Source organism: Cenococcum geophilum (genome assembly GCF_001692895.1).
Source record: "Cenococcum geophilum 1.58 unplaced genomic scaffold K441scaffold_34, whole genome shotgun sequence".
Lineage (NCBI taxonomy): Eukaryota > Fungi > Ascomycota > Dothideomycetes > Gloniales > Gloniaceae > Cenococcum > Cenococcum geophilum.
The window spans coordinates 423052-442055 of record NW_027137592.1 but is presented as its reverse complement, the minus strand read 5'-3'; the positions used below and the strand labels follow the sequence as shown (position 1 = coordinate 442055).

General features: G+C 36.7%; 1 protein-coding gene across 1 annotated transcript; it reads right to left on the bottom strand.

The window, feature by feature from the left end:
• Positions 1-8622: 8622 nt before the first annotated feature.
• On the bottom strand, positions 8623-9494 carry K441DRAFT_663648 (uncharacterized protein). Its single transcript, XM_067649229.1, has one exon. It carries the CDS (start codon positions 9208-9210, stop codon positions 8995-8997), a length of 216 nt encoding a protein of 71 aa, XP_067501490.1. The 5' UTR covers positions 9211-9494; the 3' UTR covers positions 8623-8994.
• Between the last annotated feature and the right edge of the window lie 9510 nt (positions 9495-19004).

Sequence of the window (19004 nt, the reverse complement as noted above, 5' to 3'; positions counted from 1 at the left end):
AACCACTAATACTAAACGCTTACGCCTATGCCCGCCCTCTCCACAACCAGCGGATATTCTATCTGCGGATATTCTATCTACTAGTCAGACAAAGACATTAAAGGAAGAAAAGGTTAACATTATTAAGGACCTTCTATATTAATAGGGCTGGTCTTTTTATAGGCTAGTCTTTAAGTACTTAAAAAGCGAGAACGGGTATAGAGGTAATAAAAAAGAAAAAGAAAGTAGGGGACCTGCTTATTCCTTTGCTAGAGGATAAGGAAATTTAAGAGAAACTTATTAATATGCCTAATATTTATATAACGCTAGTAACCTATACTATCCGCTATATCCAAAAAGAGCTTTATTAACTATAATTATAACACGGCCCCTTTAATACGTAGACTCTAAATATAGAGTTTTAGAATATTAACCTTAAGAATACAGCTAAGTTTATTTAGTAGTACGGTCCGCTACTATTCTAGCTTATTAAGGAGATATCTATACTAAATAGAGAAAAACGTAGTTGGGATCCGCATAGTAGGCGTATAGTTATAGTTGCCTCTATATTCCTCCTAGGGTTCGCTTAGAACTCTATAAATGGTTTCGCCCGTCTACTTAGTCTATATCTTTAGGTACTTAGTATAAAGCGCTATATATTATCTTTCCTATATAGCCTTAGTCTAATTAATAGTTATAAAACTCTTAACGCTAAAAAGCTTAGGCTAGCTAAACGTTTTAAGAAAGGTTTTATTAATTCTACTAGCCCTTCTAGCGCTAATAAGCCTTAAGAAACTAATTAAGTCTCTATCTATTTATAATAATGTCTGTATTATTTATAATAACTTTAACTATTACTAAAAGACTTAATATTAGGTTATCGGCGAGATTAATAAGTTTAATTTATACACTATAGGAAAGATTTTACGCGGAGTATGCATGTCTAAAGGGGGCCTTAAGTAGTTAATGTTAAATAACACCCGTTAACTTAAGCTAGATAAGGTTATTAATACAGCTAGGAATAGATTTAATAACCTCTAAAAGCGGATATTTATAAGTTTTATTACGGACGCTATCCGATACGCGTATTCTACTATGGTTAATAGTATATTCGACTCTAACGCGGATATTAAATATCCGCGTATACTAGTAGTTAATATTCTTCCTTATAGAAAGATAGAGTATATAACTCTAGGACCTATTCTAGATAGCGAGGCTTTTATTAACGGCAACTATTATATAATAGAGAATATCTTCCTAGAATAACTGCAGTATAATTATAAAACCGCTTTTAATAACTAGCTTTTCCTAATATACGGAAATTAGAAGACTGTAAAGCTTATTTAATTATATAAAGAGGAGCGGGTTAAGGTGGAAGGTGTATATAATAGCTATAAGTGGGTATTGCCTATTCTGGGGCTATGGTATATACGATTAAACTTCCTATATATAGTTATGCGTATATTTTATAGGGGTAAGAAAGCAGCGCAGCAGTTTTTAGCGCTCTATACCTATATAAACCACCTAAGACGGCGTAATATTCCTAGGAAAAAGGCTTTATTTTATTATATAGAAGAGCTAATCCTCTATAACTTTAATACTTGTATTATTACGTTATTCCTACTCTATATCCGCAATAAGTATAACATTAAAGTAGATAGCAAGGCTAAGCAGTATATACAAAACCTATCTCTATAGCAATTTCTAGAATATATTAAGGATATCTATATAGCGGCTTTTTTAAGAGATATATACCGCGATGCAAATTAGCGCACGTTAAATTATTTAGAGCTATCTACTAATGGATATTAGCTAGCAGTAATATTATCCTTTATGGATATATTAAGTTCTACTACTAATAACTAAGTTCCTTAAAGTAGCGATACGGAGTTCTTTAATTATATCCGGTTTTTATAGGTTGTTAATACTTATAAACTTCTAAAATACGCTATTAAGCATACGGATATCGGACTACTAAAGCATATAATACCCTACCTTTGCTTATACTTCGCTAGAAGCTTATTAAAGAACTATATATATAATATACTGCTTCTATAATAACTAGTTAAAATAAGCGCTTATAATCTAGTGCTTTAACGGGCTATCCTTACTAATAGTTTAGTTAACCTTTAAAGGCGGCTAGATAGCTTCTTTAAAACAGATCGCCTTAATAAGCTGCTAAATCTTTAACTTAAGGAGTTGCTTTAGGCGCGCGGGAATTTAATGTTTAGCATAAACGAGCTGTTTAAGTAGAGTGTTCTTATAATAAGTTATACTAGTATACTCCGCAATATTTTTAAGCGTATATTTAGTAAGTGTATAAACAGCAAATATACAACTAAGTCTCTAGCGCTGGATATCCGCTATTTTATAGATTAGATTAGGAAGGATTTAATTATATAATATAGGCGGCGCTTAGCGGATTTTAAGGCTTCTTTACTCCTATAGCGTAGATATAAGAAACTCGCGAAGGACGGCGTAAATACATTTAACGCCTTCTTATTAACTGCAGCTGGTTTACTATTTAATCCCCTTATATACAGCTTTAGTAATACTAATAAGAATATAAAGGTACTAGGAGAAGCTGCTAAATATATTTATATAGTTTATTGTCCTAATATTATACCTATACCTTTGCTAATATATATAATAGTTAGTGTATAAGTTGCTTAATAAATACTAAGAGTAATAGTAATGTATTATTTTAATTATAGATATACTTCTAATATAAGCGGAGTATCTATAGATATTCTAATTTTATATAACAGCTCTATGCGGATATTATAAAAATTAAAAATGGTATTATAATATATAATCTTTTAAATAAAAATATAGTAAAACTAACACCTTATACTCCAGAAACTTAACCTTTAAAATAAACTCTCTATTTAAATATCTTTATCTTAGCTTATACGGATATCTTTATATTAGCTTATATGGATATTATTATTTTAGCTTATACGGATATTATAATATTAATTAAGTATATCTATTAAATATAAGGTAGAGACTTAATTCCTATATATATAGTAGTAAAAAGGTAAAAGCTATTATTTTATTATTATAAACTAGTAATAATAGTTAACCTATAGCAATAGCTAACTTATATTTACTTATATTTAATATCTAGTAGCCTAGCATTATATATAAGTATAATAATACTACGCCTTAGAAACGTAAGCTTATCCTTTATCTTTATTAGTGACTTAGTTAATCGAGGCATATGCACGGTATAAGGGACGTGCAAGCCTATATAATTGGATTGTCTATTAACAAGAATCTAAAGCTAGAGAAAGGAAAGGAGAAGAAGAGCAGCGCCGGTTAAAGTAGGGTTCTTTTATATGGTCCTCTAGTCACGTGACCGCAAAGTTCTGCCAAGTTCTGCCACCAAGTTTTGCCAGCGCCGTAACATTACCCCCCCCTCCGCAAAAGCCTGCCCTTAGGCTTTGTATGTCCGTATTATACCCATAAGGCGTTTTTATCTTTATGCTCTTCCGGTAGCCTATTATCTTCGCTATGCCAGCACTCTATCCACTCGTCTAGGTACTTTGGGGGTTTTAGTTTACTAGGGTAGCGGCTATGGAATTCTTGGAGCTTATAGGGACTGCTAATAAAGTTCTATGTAGGGTACTAAGTAGGATCTAGATTATAGCCTTTCTAACTAACGCGGTACTTTAACGTTTTCCGTACTAGTTTATAGGCTAGTATTTCTTTAATTTCCTATTCGTTATCGCCGCTAACTTAAATCGGTAGGGGAGGTTTGTTCTTTTATCCAGGCAATGGGTCATTCACGGCCTTCCGTAGCTTATTTAGTAAGAAAATAGGGTAAACCTTGATTAAATCTGGGAGCTTTACTTTATATAAGTTACCTATTTTCTTAAGGACTGTATACGGCCCTACCATCTAATAGTCTAGCTTATGGCTAGGCTGTTCCGTCTTCTAGTTCTTTGTTATAACCTAAACCATATCGCCTACGGTAAAGTCAGGCTCTCGCCTATGCTTATTTGCCTACTATTGCATTAATTTTTAGGCCTTTTCTAAGTTTGTATGGGCTACCGTCTAGGCTTCTTCTAAGCGCTTGGCGTACTGCTAAGCTTCCTTATAAGATAATTTCTTACGTACGGTCTGTGGTCCTTCTGGCCTATCCCAGTTAAAGCTTGTTTAGGGTAAATACCCTATTTCTAGTTAGATAGGTGTAAATCCTATAGAGTTATAGGGTAGGGTCGCCTGGGCGTAGTCTATAAGGGGTAGTAGTTTACCCTAGTTGTTCTAGAAGTAGTTAATAAAGGGCTAAAGTCTTTGGTCTAAGTATTAATTTACGATCTCCGTCTGGCTATCTATCTAGGGGTAGTATACTGTAAAAAGCTTTAGCCTAATCCCTAGGATCTAGGTGAACTTGTTCTAGAAAGCCGATATAAACTACGGTCCGCGGTCTGATATAATAGTGTTTAGTAGTCCGTAAATTTGGTAGATATAGTAGATGTATAGTTAGGCCGCCTCTTTAGTATTAGTATTTTTGTGACAGGGGATTAAGAAAGGGCGTTTGCTAAAATGGTTAACTAAGATTATAACTATATCGTAACTGTTACGGTCCACTAGTAGTTTGTAAAAGTCTATAGAGATATACTACTAGGGGCGCTCTAGTATTGGGAGTGGCTTTAATAGTCCTAGGGTTTTATCTCGTGGGATTATAGACCTATAGCAGTCGTTACAGTTCCGTATATAACGGTTAATATCTATAACTATTCTGGGCCAGTAGTAACGGTTACTAATAATCTTATGGGTCTTATTTTTTCTGGGGTAGGCCGTAGAAACCTAGGTATATGCTTTAATAATAAGCTAGGTTTATAAGTTCTGTTTTTTTACTACTACTAGCCGTTTCTAGTGCTTAAGTAGTCCATTTTTAAGGGACTATGGGCTAGTAATATCCTTTACCTTTTCGCGGTACTCCTGTAGAGAAGGGTCCGTATGGTTTACTTATAGTAGTTTATTAATAAGGTTAAATTCCGTGGGGTTAATAGGATATATCTTGGCGCTTAAAGATTTAATATTTAGTTCTTCCTATATCTAAGGGTTAAGGTATTTTGGTTATAGTAGCGTCTAGGTCCATAATAAGATCTTTACGGCTATCTGGTTATTTAGGTCTTGTTTACGCCTTATAAGAGCGTCCGCACGGTTAATGATGCCGGGCCTATATATAATTAGGAAGTTAAACTAAAATAGGATATCCGCCTAGCGCGCCTGCTGGGCCGTAAGGGCTTTTGTTATTATAAAATATTCTAAGGCCTTATAATCTAAAACTACTTGGATAGGTTTGGGGGTCCCTTCTAGCTATGCTTGCTAATGCTAAAAGCTATAGATAATAGCCAATATTTCTTTATTATAAATTGGGTAGTTTAGCTTAGTATCTACTATAGTCTTTAAGTAGTAAGTAATAGGGTGCTATTTCCTGTCTGTCTGCTTCTGGGAATAAATGCTAGCAATAATACTATCTAAGGTATTCGTTTCTAGTATTGAGGGCCGTTCTAGGTTAAAGTGGGTGAGTAAAGGAGTGGAGACTAGCTGTTTTTTAAGTTTATTAAAAGCCTGCCTATATACGGTGTTAAAGTAGAAGGGTTGGTCCTTTATTGTAAGGCGGTTAAGGGACTAAGTAATTTTGCTGTAGTTCTTAATAAAGCGTTAGTAGAAGTTATAGAAGCCTAGGAATAACTATATCCCTTTTATAGTCTATAGTAGTTCCTATTAATTAATTACGGCTGTCTTTTCTAGGTCTGCCTTAATTCTATCTATACTGATAATAAACCCTAAGTACTTTATTCGCTTTATATTAAACTTTGACTTTTTAATATTAGCCTAGAGGCTAGCTTTATAAAGCCATTGTAGGACTTTATAGATGTGCTCCTTGTATTCTAACTTATTTTTGGAGTAAATTATAATATTATCTAGGTAGGCTGTATAGAAGTTATTAAGGTAGTTAAAGAGTATATCGTTTATATATCGTTGGTATGTAGTAGGTCCGTTAGTTAGTCTAAAGGGGAGTACTTTATATTTATATAATCCGTATTAAGTCCGAAATATAGTAAGGTCTATAGATTTGGGGTTTATCCTAATTTGGTAGAAGGCCTGGCGGATATTAAGTTTTATAAATACCTTAGCTCTATTTATTTGGGCTAGCGTCTTATCTAGTAAGGGCAGCGGATAACGGTCTTTGCGGGTTATATTGTTAAGCTTATAGTAGTTAATGTAGAAACAAAGTCCTTTGTTTGGCTTTTTTATAAAGAAAATAGGGGAGATAAATAGGGCCTAACTAGGCTTAATAAACCCCTTTACTAGGTTATCTACAATATACTACTTAGTGGCCTATAATTCGGCAATAGATTGTTTGTAAAGGGGGGTATAGCCGAGGACGTTTTCCTTATCTAGTTTAATCTCGATTTTATGGTTATATAGTTGGTAGGGTAGGAGTATATTAGATGCTGCCTTAGAGAATACGTCCTTAAACTCTCGGTACTGATGGGGTAGTTTCCATTTTACTAGCTCCTTATCTATAAGATTATCCTCCTCTTAGGCTAGGGTCTCTTTTTCTTTAATTATTTAATTAATTTTATATAAGCTAGTTATAAAGGTAATGGTATTTAGCTAAACTAAGTTTTGGTAGAATCCTATAGCGCCAATATAGCAGATATTAACTAGTGGGAGGTCTATAGGTTTCTTTACGGATATTTATTAGGCTATGTTTTGCGGTATAAGGTTTATAGTCTTCCTTAGCTTGCGTTCTATTTTCCGTAAGTTATCCTTTTGGTCTATTAGTTTAGTATACTGTCCAATATTCCTAGCCTTCTATTGTGGCTATATAGGGCCTAGGTTCTCTACTGGGGACTTAGGTAGGTTACTATTAACTTTCTAAGTCTATAGTGCGGGTGGCGTAATATAGGTAGTCTGGGGGTGGCGTAGTATATAGATCTGTTATGGGTTAAGCTGTATATCCTTTTTGAAGGCCTGGTCTTTACGTATAGTATTGGCCTGGTAGATAGTATTAATCTAGGGTTGTACTAGGTTTTCTATTATGATACTAATTTCTTTTATAAAAGAAGGGGTTAGGGGTAGGGTTTTGGGCTAGATAAGCCGTCTGCTTTATATATTAAGCTATAAGCCTAAATAGGCTAGCTATTTCCTCCCTAAGATTATATTATAGCTTCTAAGGTTCGTAATTAGGAAGGGGATGTTATACTGCCTTCGCCTATTAATGCGGAGGTATATTTATAAAATACTTATAATAGGTTACCCTACCCGTCCGTTATACCCGCGAATGGGAATTGGTTTAGGTAGGTCTTTTATAGGTATATTAAGAAAGTTAGCTAGCTTTACGGCATACTAGGTGTTAATTAGGGTAAAGGTATTTGCTTTAGAGTTAGCTAAGGCAGAGGTTAAAACTTAATATCTATTGCGGAATAAAGTATAAGGGATAGTATAGCTTTTTCTACTAACTAGCCGACCTAGATTCATATGTAATATATTAATCCCTTTTAACCCTAAAGAGGAGTCTTTCTCTAGGGTTCCTCTTTTTCTGACTTTATATTATCCTCTTGGATTAATAAAACCTTATTTGCTTTTGCCTTTATTAGGCAGTTTCTTATAGGGTGGCCTTTTTAACTGTATAAGAAGCAAGCCCCTTAATCGCTAAAGGCCTATATACGGGGGTTGCTGTAGGTAGGCTAAGTAAGCGCTTGGCCCGCAGTAGGGCTAGTTACGCGGCTAGTTGCTAGGTTGGCGGCTGGTGTAGTAGGCGTTATAGGTTGAACTGGGGTATTACGGGCCGTTCTTGTATTGCTTGTAGCTTAATTTAGGGGATTCCTAGCCTTTATCCGGTTAGCTTGTGCCTTAATTTAATAGAGGCCTTAGTTAATAGCTAGGCAGTGGTCTATAAGTTTTTTTAACGTTTATATAGTAGTAAAAGCTAGTAGTACGGCCTGCTATAGGTCTAGGGTAAGCTTATTAAAGAGGTCTGGAAGTAGGTCTTCCTAGGGAATCTAGGCTTGTCTAGCTAGGTATAAGAAGCGGGTCTAAAAGGCCGAAAAGGTCTCCGTTATTTTTATATTTAGACTTTTATAGCTAAGGCGGGCGTTCTATACCCTAAAAGGGTCCTTATAAATAGAAGATAGGTGGTTAATTATTTCTTCTTTAGAGAGGAAGGGTTCTGCCAAGTCCTAGGCGTATCGCGGACGTAAATGCGTCTATGCGTCTCCGCCGGTACGGCCGAAAACGTAGGCCATTTTGGCTTAAGTAGTAGGGAAGTGGTCCGCATTAACTTCGGGCTTATCCTGCAATTAAAGCTTCTAATTATTAAATATAGGGTTGGCTCCGTCTATAAGTAATAGGGGGTCCGCAACCTTCGCGGACCATAATAATTCTAATGCTGTACGTTAGGCTAGGGCCTTAAGGACTATAGCAAGTCTATTTAATAGGTTCTCGCTAGATGCAGAGGTGCTTCTAGTTTTAAGCAGTTCTCGTAGCTGTTTAATTTTAGTATTAGCTGCTGCGAGCTCTGCCTAAGGTGTTATGCGATACGCTACCCATACCTGTGGTATGGGCTGGAGAGCTTATAAGGCATTCCAACCGGCAGCCCGTCCAGTCGCGAGACACTGCTGCTACCTTTTTGGTGGTTTGTATGGTCAAGTGGGTTGGGCTTAGGCATAACAATGTGTCTCGCGACTACCTGGAGGTTAGTGTTCGATTCAGTGCGGGGTTGAGCATTTACGAGTACGGGACAGCCTAAGCGACTGCACTCTCTGCAGTCAGTGCGGGGTATCGCACGTGCTTGCTGGAGGTCACCCTTATGGAAAGCTCAATACGCTAGCTAGGGTGCTAGCGGACGCCTCGCGTTGCAGCTAGGGTGCTGCGGGCAGCTCGCGCGCTGCGTGGCCAAGACCACCTGGCGAAAGGCCAGCCATTTGTCGCAGTCCAGGCGCCTAAGGACATGCGCCCTAGGAGGGGGTGCAGTTATCATGCGATGCGCTACCCATACCTGTGGTATGGGCTGGAGAGCTTATAAGGCATTCCAACCGGCAGCCCGTCCAGTCGCGAGACACTGCTACTACCTTTTTGGTGGTTTGTATGGTCAAGTGGGTTAGGCTTAGGCATAACATAAGGGGTTAAGACATTAATTGTTTCTTCGTCTGAGATGTTTACGGGTCCTATAGCTGCTTTGCCTACTACTGTGTTTCGTGGCATAGTGCTAGGGTGTTAGGTAATTCTGGGTAATTTCTTTAGGGGTTCTAGTCTATACGTATCTTATAGGTCCTTTCCTTAGGGTTCTGTTCTTTTCCTTTAAGTTCTGTCCTTATAGTCCTAGTAATGTCCTTAGGGTCTTATTCTATGTCCTTGTCCTATTTATAGTCCTATAGATATATTTAAGTTCCTTTTTAAAAAGAAAGGGTGGTTCGAGCTTTAGATAATATTAGCGACTTAGTTAATTAAGGTATGTATACGGTATAAGGGACGTGCAAGCCTATATAATTAGATTATCTATTAACAAGAATCTAAAGCTAGAGAAAGGAAAGGAGAAGAAGAGCAGCGCCGGTTAAAGTAGGGTTCTTTTATATGGTCCTCTAGTTACGTAACCGTAAAGTTTTACTAAGTTCTACCACTAAGTTCTGCTAGCGCCGTAACAATCTTACTAAAAGAATCTTTAAACTTATTAAACCGGCAATCTATACCCTAAATATCTTTCGCTATATTAGTTACCTATTTATAAACTATATTAACGCGTATAGAAATAGTAATTATTAAATATACCCTAATAAACCTAGTACTAGCAGAAGCGGTAGTAGTAATAGTAATACCTAGCGTGCTAGTAATTGGCAAAAGAGTTAAAGGAGTAGCGGTAGGGTGGGTGCCTCTATAGCTGTATATACTACTATAAGTAAAAGTCTTAATAGCGGGGGAGGTCTTAGTAGGGGGAGGCGTAGTAGTATAGGCGGGTATTAGGACGCCAAGGTCCTTAGGGTATATAGTAACGTGACAATAGTAGCAGGATGCAAAGAGTATCTGGTTCTTAATGAAGTAGAACTGTAAAACTAAATTCTGCTATTCTCTGATGCGGGGCGACTACGTTTTATAGGCGCCTCGCCTGCGCCTCGCCTGCGCTAAGCCGGTTACGGCTAGTGCGTCTCTATAGCCTAACAATTGCCCCCCCCTTCTTAAGCGGCTATTCTTAGCCGACGCTATTATACAATAGGAGTGCTATTATTACCCTTCTCTAAATAAAAAGTTTTTAATAATTTTAAGTAAATTAAATAATATAATAATAGGGTAATATAATAATAAGATAATATAATAATAGGACCTTATAAAGATCTATAAAGGTAGGAGTTCCCACCTAGGTAAGATATTAGATTTCCCTTTTAATTTCATTTTAATTTATTTAGCCTGCGACTTGCCTTCTTTATAACTTCTAATTAATTATAAATTGCAAGCGCTAAGCCGTTAGTTTGCCTACTTACAAGTCTTCTATAAGTATTCTTTATACTAGCTTATAGCTATTACTAACCCTACTAGGCGCCGTTAAAGCTCCCACGCCGCTCACAAGCCGCTCCCCTAGCTTTGCTGGAACTAATCTGCCTCCGTTACACTAAGCGTGTAGCCACTACTAGGCGGGCCACCTGCGGCAAGTAGGCCAACTGTAATTGCGGGTACTGCTGACGACTAAATAAGTTGTGCCAACTAGTACGTCTAAGTGTGTTAGTTTAGGTTCTAATAGCTAATAGACTAGGTCCCTAAGGCCTTTTATAGCCGCCTAAACGAGCTACTCGCCCTTATTAATAGGGCTAAGCGCCAGCAGGTTACTGGCGGGGACACGGCTAACCTTAACGCTCGCATTGCTGCCACCCAGAAGTCCTTTATAAAGGATATTAAGGCCTTAGTGCGCACCGGCGCCAAGCATAGTCTCCACCAGCGCCCAAAGGGCGAAGACTTTCCCCTACTCTAAGTGTAGGAATTATAGGCCATCCGTTATACTCTTAAAGGAATTCTTAACGTAATACGCGCTTTAGTACGTGTCGTAGTGCAGGTGTTTCGCTGTTATAGCGTATGCTAATAGTACCTATAGGCTAATATACCTCCTATTATAAGGGATAAGGAGGAGGATAAGGGTGAGGAGGATAAGGAGGAGGGAGAGGAGGAGGATAAGGAGGGAAAGGAGGAGGAGGATAAGAAAGGAGGGGAGAAAAGAGAGGATTTAATGGAGCTGTAGAGTATCTATATTTCTATCGGCGTATTACCATTACTCTGCCGTTGTTCCGTTATTGCCCCGCTAGTAGGGTATAACCTTAGTTACAATTAAAAGTTTTTTTATTCTCCCACCTACTTTCTTTTCCATTTGCCCCTTAGGGTAAAGTAACTATTATATGTCTCCTTTACGTCCTTATTAATGTCCTCTACTAAGACCCATTTATTATATTCTTCTAGCTAGCCTTTCTACTTAACTAGGTACTATAGGGTCTGGTTATATCCCTTCCTTCTACGTACTTCTTCTACCTCGTATTAGTCCTCTTAGTCCGCTTAATCGTCTAGCTTAATAGGCCCCGGTAGAGGGTCTCTAATAATGCTCTTATATTATTTATATGGCTCTAGTAAGCTAATATAAAACACTAGGTAGATATGGTAAGACATAAGTAGATATAGTTAGTATGCTTACTTTCTAACTGGTTTAGCTATACTAAAAGGTCTAATAAAGCGTGCTGTAAGTTTCTTACTGGGCCTTTTTAGTTTAAGGTTCTTAGTTAATAGTAAGACTAGATCCCCTACTTTGTATGCCTATAGTTAGTAATAACGATTATAGTATTTCGCCTACGCCTTAGTAGCGTGTTCCTAGCGTTTCACTAGCGCTTCGCGTTTAAGGGATATCCTTTTAATCCTCTTAGAGGCGGCTAGAATAGAACTACTATTGTCCGCCTTAACCTTATATTCTAGACGTAGGTGAAACCTATAGCAGGTATAAAACGGGCTTATACCCGTCTTACTATATTTAGCATTATTATAGGCGAATTCGGCTAGCAATAAGAGGCCTACCTAGTTACTCTACTTTTTATTATAGAATACACGGAGGTAATACTCTAAGGTTTAGTTCTAGCGTTCTATTTACCCGTCCGTTTATGAGTAAAAGGCCGTACTTAGCCTACGTTTTATCTTTACAGTAAAGCATAGCTCTAACTAGAACTCACTAGTAAAGATACTACCACAATTAGATATAATCCCCCTAGGGGCTCCGAAACGGCGTACTACTTCATTAAAAAAGAGATCCGCGAGTTTAGTTGCAGTAATAGTTTTTACTATAAGCAGATATAAGGCCATCTTAGTATAGCGGTTAACTATTATATATATTGCGTTATATACCTTATTACCTCATTTACTAGGCGGTAGGCCTGTAATAAAGTCCATTATAATCTCCTACTACGGCTGGTCTAGGCAAGGTAGCGCTTAGAGCTCGCCATAAGGGCGATATTAAGGCGCACGCATATATTGGTATAAATTATAGGTAGAGATATAGTTTATAATGTCCGCATTTATACTAGGCTAGTAGTACTTACGTAAGAGTAGATCTAGAGTCTTTTTCTTACTAAAGTGCCCAGCTAGGGCATTATTGTAGTAGATCTATAGGAGTTCTACACAAACCGCTAGGTCTAGGGGCACGTATAGCCTCCCACAGTAATAAAGTAGTCTAGTGGAATTAAACTGCTATACTAGCTTTAAGCGGGCGCGTTAATAGCGTCTTATAGTATCTACGCTATTGCTACGCTTTTATAGTACAAAGTCATCTTTAGTCTAAAGTCCTTTAATAAGCTTAACAACTGTTTCCGTACTAGACTTATAAGCACTCTCTTAAGTACTAGCTTCTCTAACTTAGGTCCTCATTATACGCTGCTTAACGGCATATATATAGGTTGCCCAGTTAAACCATAATGCTATATAGCCCAGGCGTACCGCCGTTAGGTCGCTAGCTTATAGCCGTAAAAACAATACCTTTACAAAAGGCTCATTTTCTTATATACCTAATAAAACTTTTACCTTAGGTTAGTAGCCCTATATTCCCAAAGTCCTTTAGAGTAATAGTAGTATAGTGTCTTCTTCTGGCGGACCCCCTGCGCCTAGGGGTTGCCTTAACGGCGCGTCTGCGGGGTTCATTTTTCCCGCCCTATGCTTAATAACAAAGTCATAGGCAGCTAATGCTATAGCCTATCTAGCTTACCGTCTATTAAGGGCTTTTACTTTTATAAAACCCTTTAAATTATTATAGTCTGTAAGCACTTCTAGGCGGCTTAATAGCCCCTTAATATAGTATCTCTAATGCTTAAAAGCCTCTACAATAGCTAGTAGCTCCTAATTATAGGTCTTATAATTACGCTCTACTAGCGAAAGCTTCCTAGACTAGAAGGCTATTAAATACTAAAGACCATCTTTAAACAGCTGTAATATAATTACTGCTAGGCCTTATATAGAGGCATCCGTCTTTAACTGGGTTAGTAAGCCTAGCGTATAGTATTATAGAAGCGGCGCCGTTATAAAGGCGTTACAGAGCTAGCGTATCACCTACTTTACCTCTTCAGGCTAACTAAGAGGCCTAGCTTTACGGCCGTTCTTTATTCCCTTAAGGAGATTAGTAATAGGCTTTATAATAATAAAGTACTTATAAATAAACCAGTAATAGAAGTTAGCAAAACCTAGAAAAACCTAGACATCCCTATAGGATTAAGGGCTCTCCTACTTGGTAATAGCTTCTACCCAGCTAGGATCTATTGCTACGCCTTTAGGACTAATAATATATTTTAGGAACTTAACCTCTTATACGCCAAACCTACACTTCTTAAGGTTTATATATAGTTAATATTGCCACAACCTATATAGCACTTCTAGTACGTAGCGCTAGTGTTCCTTTAGATTTTTAAAGAAAATTAGAATATTATTAAAATAGACTATATAGAAGACGTCTACTAGTCCTAATAAGGCCCAATTAATATAGCCCTAAAAGGTCGCTGGTCCGTTGGTTAGCCTAAAAGGTAAAACTAAATACTTAAAGTGGCCGTAACGCGTACGGAATGCCGTCTTTTACTTATCGCCCTAATGGATATAAAGACGGTAGTACGTATTTATTAGGTCTAACTTAGTAAAGATCTTAGAACCTATTAAGCGGTCTAAGGTCTTACTAATTAATGGTAGTATAAGACGATTCTTAATCATTATTTTATTAAGGCCTCTATAGTCTATATAGAGCTATAGCTTCCTATCTTTTTTAGGTATAAATAGGATAGGTACCCCTACGGGACTAGTACTTAATTAAATCTAGCCTTTAGCTAAGGCGTTATTTAAGTACTCCCTTAGTACCTCTAGCTCCTTAACCAAGAGGTTATAAAGCGGCCCATACGGGACCTCCTATCCCTCTTCTAGGTCAATAGTATAGTCGCCTTAGTGGTATTAGGGTAGCTTTCCTGCTTCCTTATATAAGAAGACATCGCTAGCTTCTTTTAACTGTAGGGAAAAGACCGGCAAGCTGCCGTCGTCTTATTTACTAGGTATTAATTTAGCAATTACTAAGGCGAAGACCCTAGATTCCCTCTAGAGAGACTCCGCAAAACCCTTAGGGGTTTATAGCAATAAAGATAAGCCATCTAGCTTCTATCGCCACGCCTTTACCTCGCAGTTAATAAGAAGTTAGGCCTTCTTTAACCCTAGTATACCTAGGGTAATAGTAGGGGATACGTTAGCCATTCTATAGCAGATAAGGGTTACTTCCCTTATCCTACCCTAGCTGTCCTTTATCCTTAATAGTACCTTATAGGCTTTATAGCAATATACCTAAGTTTTATTTAACTAAAAGTAGGTAAGCAATTCTATATCTAGTGTTTTAAAGTTATATTTTATTGCGAATCGCTAATTAATTACATTTACTTCGGCGCCAAGATTAAGCATTACTAAGGTCTCCTTCTAGGTTTGCTTAGATAGGACTTCTCTTAAGACAGTAATAGCTTCCTCACAATCTAGTAGTAGCTTGCGCCCTATAGGTATAAGGGGCTCCAAGGGCGCCTACCTTTTCCCAGCGTTAAGATGGCGTTTACGCTGCTTAACTACGGCTAGTACTGTTGTGGCTCCGGGTACTATCACTACTAATATCCTAGCTTACCACAATTTTTATAGTTCCCCTTAGGTTAGGTTAAACCCCTAGCGGTACTACTTCGCCCCGCTATTGCGTTACTAGCGGTAGTTTTAGAGTCCGCTTTCCCTGAGTTACCTAATAGGGTAGTCTTTGTATTTAAGTTCGTGGCGCGCCTATTACTTTTAGCCTATAGGGCGCTCGCGCTTTTCTAGTTTTCCTCTAATAGGGCAGCTAGGGAAACTAGCTAATCTTAAGTTTATAAAAACTCCTAATAGTTAATAACCGCAAGCCATAGCTCTAGCCGTAGCTTCGCAAATAGGTGTATTATTAGATGCTTTACATTATAGGGAGAATTAATTTATACTTCTAAGGAGGTTAGGTAAGCAGCAAACTCATTTATAGGTTGATTAGTTCGTTGCATTGCCCTTATATATATTAGGGCTATATAGAGTTCTTAATTAATAGGACTTTTAATTTAGTTAATTAAGAATTTTATTAGCTCCTTTTAGGTAAACTACATATCTAGGTGGTTATCTTTATACTATAGCTAAAGGGTTTAGTTAATCCCCTTTATATATTATATAGTAAACGCAACTTTAGTATCCTTATCCATAAAGCTATTATACTTTAGGCGGAACACTAGCTTTAAGCTATTGTGGAAGTCTTAGTGCTTTTATATAGTCTTACCATAATATAAAGCAATCTTCTTTATTTTAACAGCCCGTTTTAACGGAGCGCCTATTATATTAGTAGCCTTTTACTTAAGGTTTAAACGCATCTGGCTACTATTTAAGTACTCTAATAGGATAGTTTGAGGTTATAGATCTGGGTTAGGAATAGGAGTTAACATTACCTTACCGCGTTAACGCCGTCTTAGCACTTCCACCTTTTTCCTAAGCAAGTATAGTTTTCTTTACTCTAGGAGTTGTAGCTTCTTATTTTCTAGCCGTTATATTTCTTCCTATATATCCCCTTTATCCGTAGCTTCCGGTTCTATCCGGGACGACATAGGTTCGCCTATATTATCCTAGGGCTAATCCCTAGGCTTAGTAGTACGCACTACACTAGTACGCCCTTGTCTCGCTATTAGGTTAATAGGCTGCAATATAGTTAATAAATATAGGTCGTCTTCTTGACAGAGGGTTGCCGCTACGTAGTCGTGGCCTTAGTAGACCGCTATATTGTTAGGCCACTACCCCTAAAAAGGGATAAGAATTTAGTACTGTTAGGACGCCAAGGTCCTTAGGGTATATAGTAACGTAATAACAGTAGCGGGATATAAAGAGTATCTAGTTCTTGATAAAGTAGAACTATAGAACTAAATTCTGCTGTTCTCTAATGCGGGGCGACTACGTTTTATAGGCGCCTCGCCTGTGCCTCGCCTGCGCTAAGCCGGTTACGGCTAGTGCGTCTCTATGGCCTAATAGCGGGAATAGTATAAGAACAAAGCTATGCGGATATTAGTAATATCCGTATTATTAACACGCAGATATTATACCTTCTTAGTAGGCGTTTTAGCTAGACTATTAGCAGAAGCTAACTTCGCATATTTTTTACCTTAAGGTATAACCGGCTTTAGATTTAGTAAACCTTTCTATATATATGTTAGCTAATAAAATAACAGTATACTATTAGCATATACCTTTTCACACAACCTATTACCTATATAATATCTTAAGTATATATCCCTAAAATAAGGCCTAAAGTCCTTCTTATAAACGCGATATTTATAGCTATACTTCTCGTATAGAGTATATAGCGGGTTGCGTAGCTTACTAAAGCTACCCTTAATATTCTAGACGTGTATTAATATCCGCTAGCGACTTTCCTTTATATTCTCCTAAACACTAGTTTTTAGAGTATACTATTTATTCGCTAACGGCACTTAGATAGGAAGGCGCTTATTTATATTTATAGTACTGCGAAGATTATAAGAGCTGTGGAGATTATAAGGGCTGCGGAGATTATAAGAGTTAGCGTTATTAAGATCTTTATCTTTACTACTATTTAAAGGTTTGCTATTTAAAGAAACCTTATAAATATTTAGGTTACTATAAGAGGTAAATTAGTAGATAAGATATTAAAACAGTATAACTAATATATACGATTTAATAGCTATCTTAACCTTTAGATTTATATTAGCAGCCTTTTTAGCCTACTTTTTAAGAAAAGAAGATAAACGAGCCTTATTAAGTCTTATTTTAAAAGTATTAGGTAGCGGTAGCAGAGAGGCAAATAGCGAAGAAGTAGATAGTAAAGTGGTTTATAGCAAAGATATAGGTAACGGAAAGGCAGGCAGTAAAAAGGTACGCGGATTTTTAGCGGATTTCGTTCTATTTATATTTTTATCGTTTACTAAATCCTATAAAGAGCGCTTTGGTATATATTTTCTAAAATTATATTAGCTATAGGCATAATTTAGTATTAGAAAGCTTACTCTTTAGGAATAGAGTTTAAAGGCTTAGTAAGAGCAGCTATGGCGCGCTTAATAGTATCCTTATTTATTTCGCGTATATTAAGTTTCTTAACTGCCTAGCTACTGTTATTTATATTAATATCGTTTATAAGTATAAATAAAGGCATTATAAATAGTAGAATGCTAAGGGACAGTGGATAAAATAACAATAATAAAGTTTGCGATGCGGTACTATAAGGTAGAAGGTTAGTAGAGGAAGAAAAAGTGCGGAGGTTAATTAAAGGTAAATATCTACGCTACCAATTTTATTAAATTAGCTTACTAACAGATGGTTGCTGCTATAGTGGCTTACCTTAGTAATTATCAACAGTGCGGATATATAAATATCTTTATCTTAGCTTATATAGATATTATAATATTAATTATATCTATTAAATATAAGGTAGAGACTTAATTCCTATATATATAGTAGTAGAGGTAAGAGCTACTATTTTATTACTCTAAACCCATAATAACAGTTAACCCGCAGTAATAGCTAACCTATAGTAACTGCTAACTAGTAACTACTTAAATTCTATATCTAGCAACCCGGCGTTATATATAAGTGCTTTAATACTACGCCTTATAAACGCAAGCCTATCCTTTATCTTATTTAGAAAATCTTTAAGCTTACCTAACTAGCGATCTATAGCCCGAACATCTTTTACTATTATAATTACCTATTTATAAACTATATTAACGTATATAGAAACAGCAGTTACTAAATATACCCTAATATTTTCCGTGCTAGTAAGAGCAGTAGTAGTACTAGGAGCAGTACTAGGCGTACTAGGAATTAGTAAAAGAGTAAAAGGAGTAATAGTAGAATAGGTGCCCCTACGGCCACGTATATTACTATAAGTAAAAGTTTTAAGAAAAGGGGAGATCTTTAGAGGGGGGATAGTACGGGTATAAAGCTATATAGATATTAGCAATATCCATATTATTAAAATGCGGATATTATACCTTCTTAGTAGGCGTTTTAGCTAGATTACTAGCAGAAGCTAATTGCGTATATTTTTTATACTAAGGTATAACCAGCTCTAGTCTTAGCGAACTATCCTATATACGTATTAGCTAATAGAATAATAGTATACTATTAGCATATACCTTTTTACACAGCCTACTACTTAAGCGATATCTTAAGCATATACCTTTAAAATATAGCCTAAAGTTCTACTTATAAACGCGACATTTATAGTTTTACTTAATATATAGAGTATATAGCGGATCGCGTAGCATACTAGAGCTACCCTTAATATTCTAAACGTAGGTATATATCCACTAGTAAGCTTCCTTTATATTCTCCTAAGCACTAGCTTTTAGGGTATACTATTTATTTACTAACGGCACTTAAATAGGAAGGCGCTCGTTTATATTAATACTTAATATTATAGCTTAGGCTATCTACGTACTGTGGAG

Coding starts and splice junctions, on each gene's coding strand:
- K441DRAFT_663648 (XM_067649229.1), bottom strand. CDS start 9,210: ATGCCACGAAACACAGTAGTAGGCAAAGCAGCTATAGGACCCGTAAAC.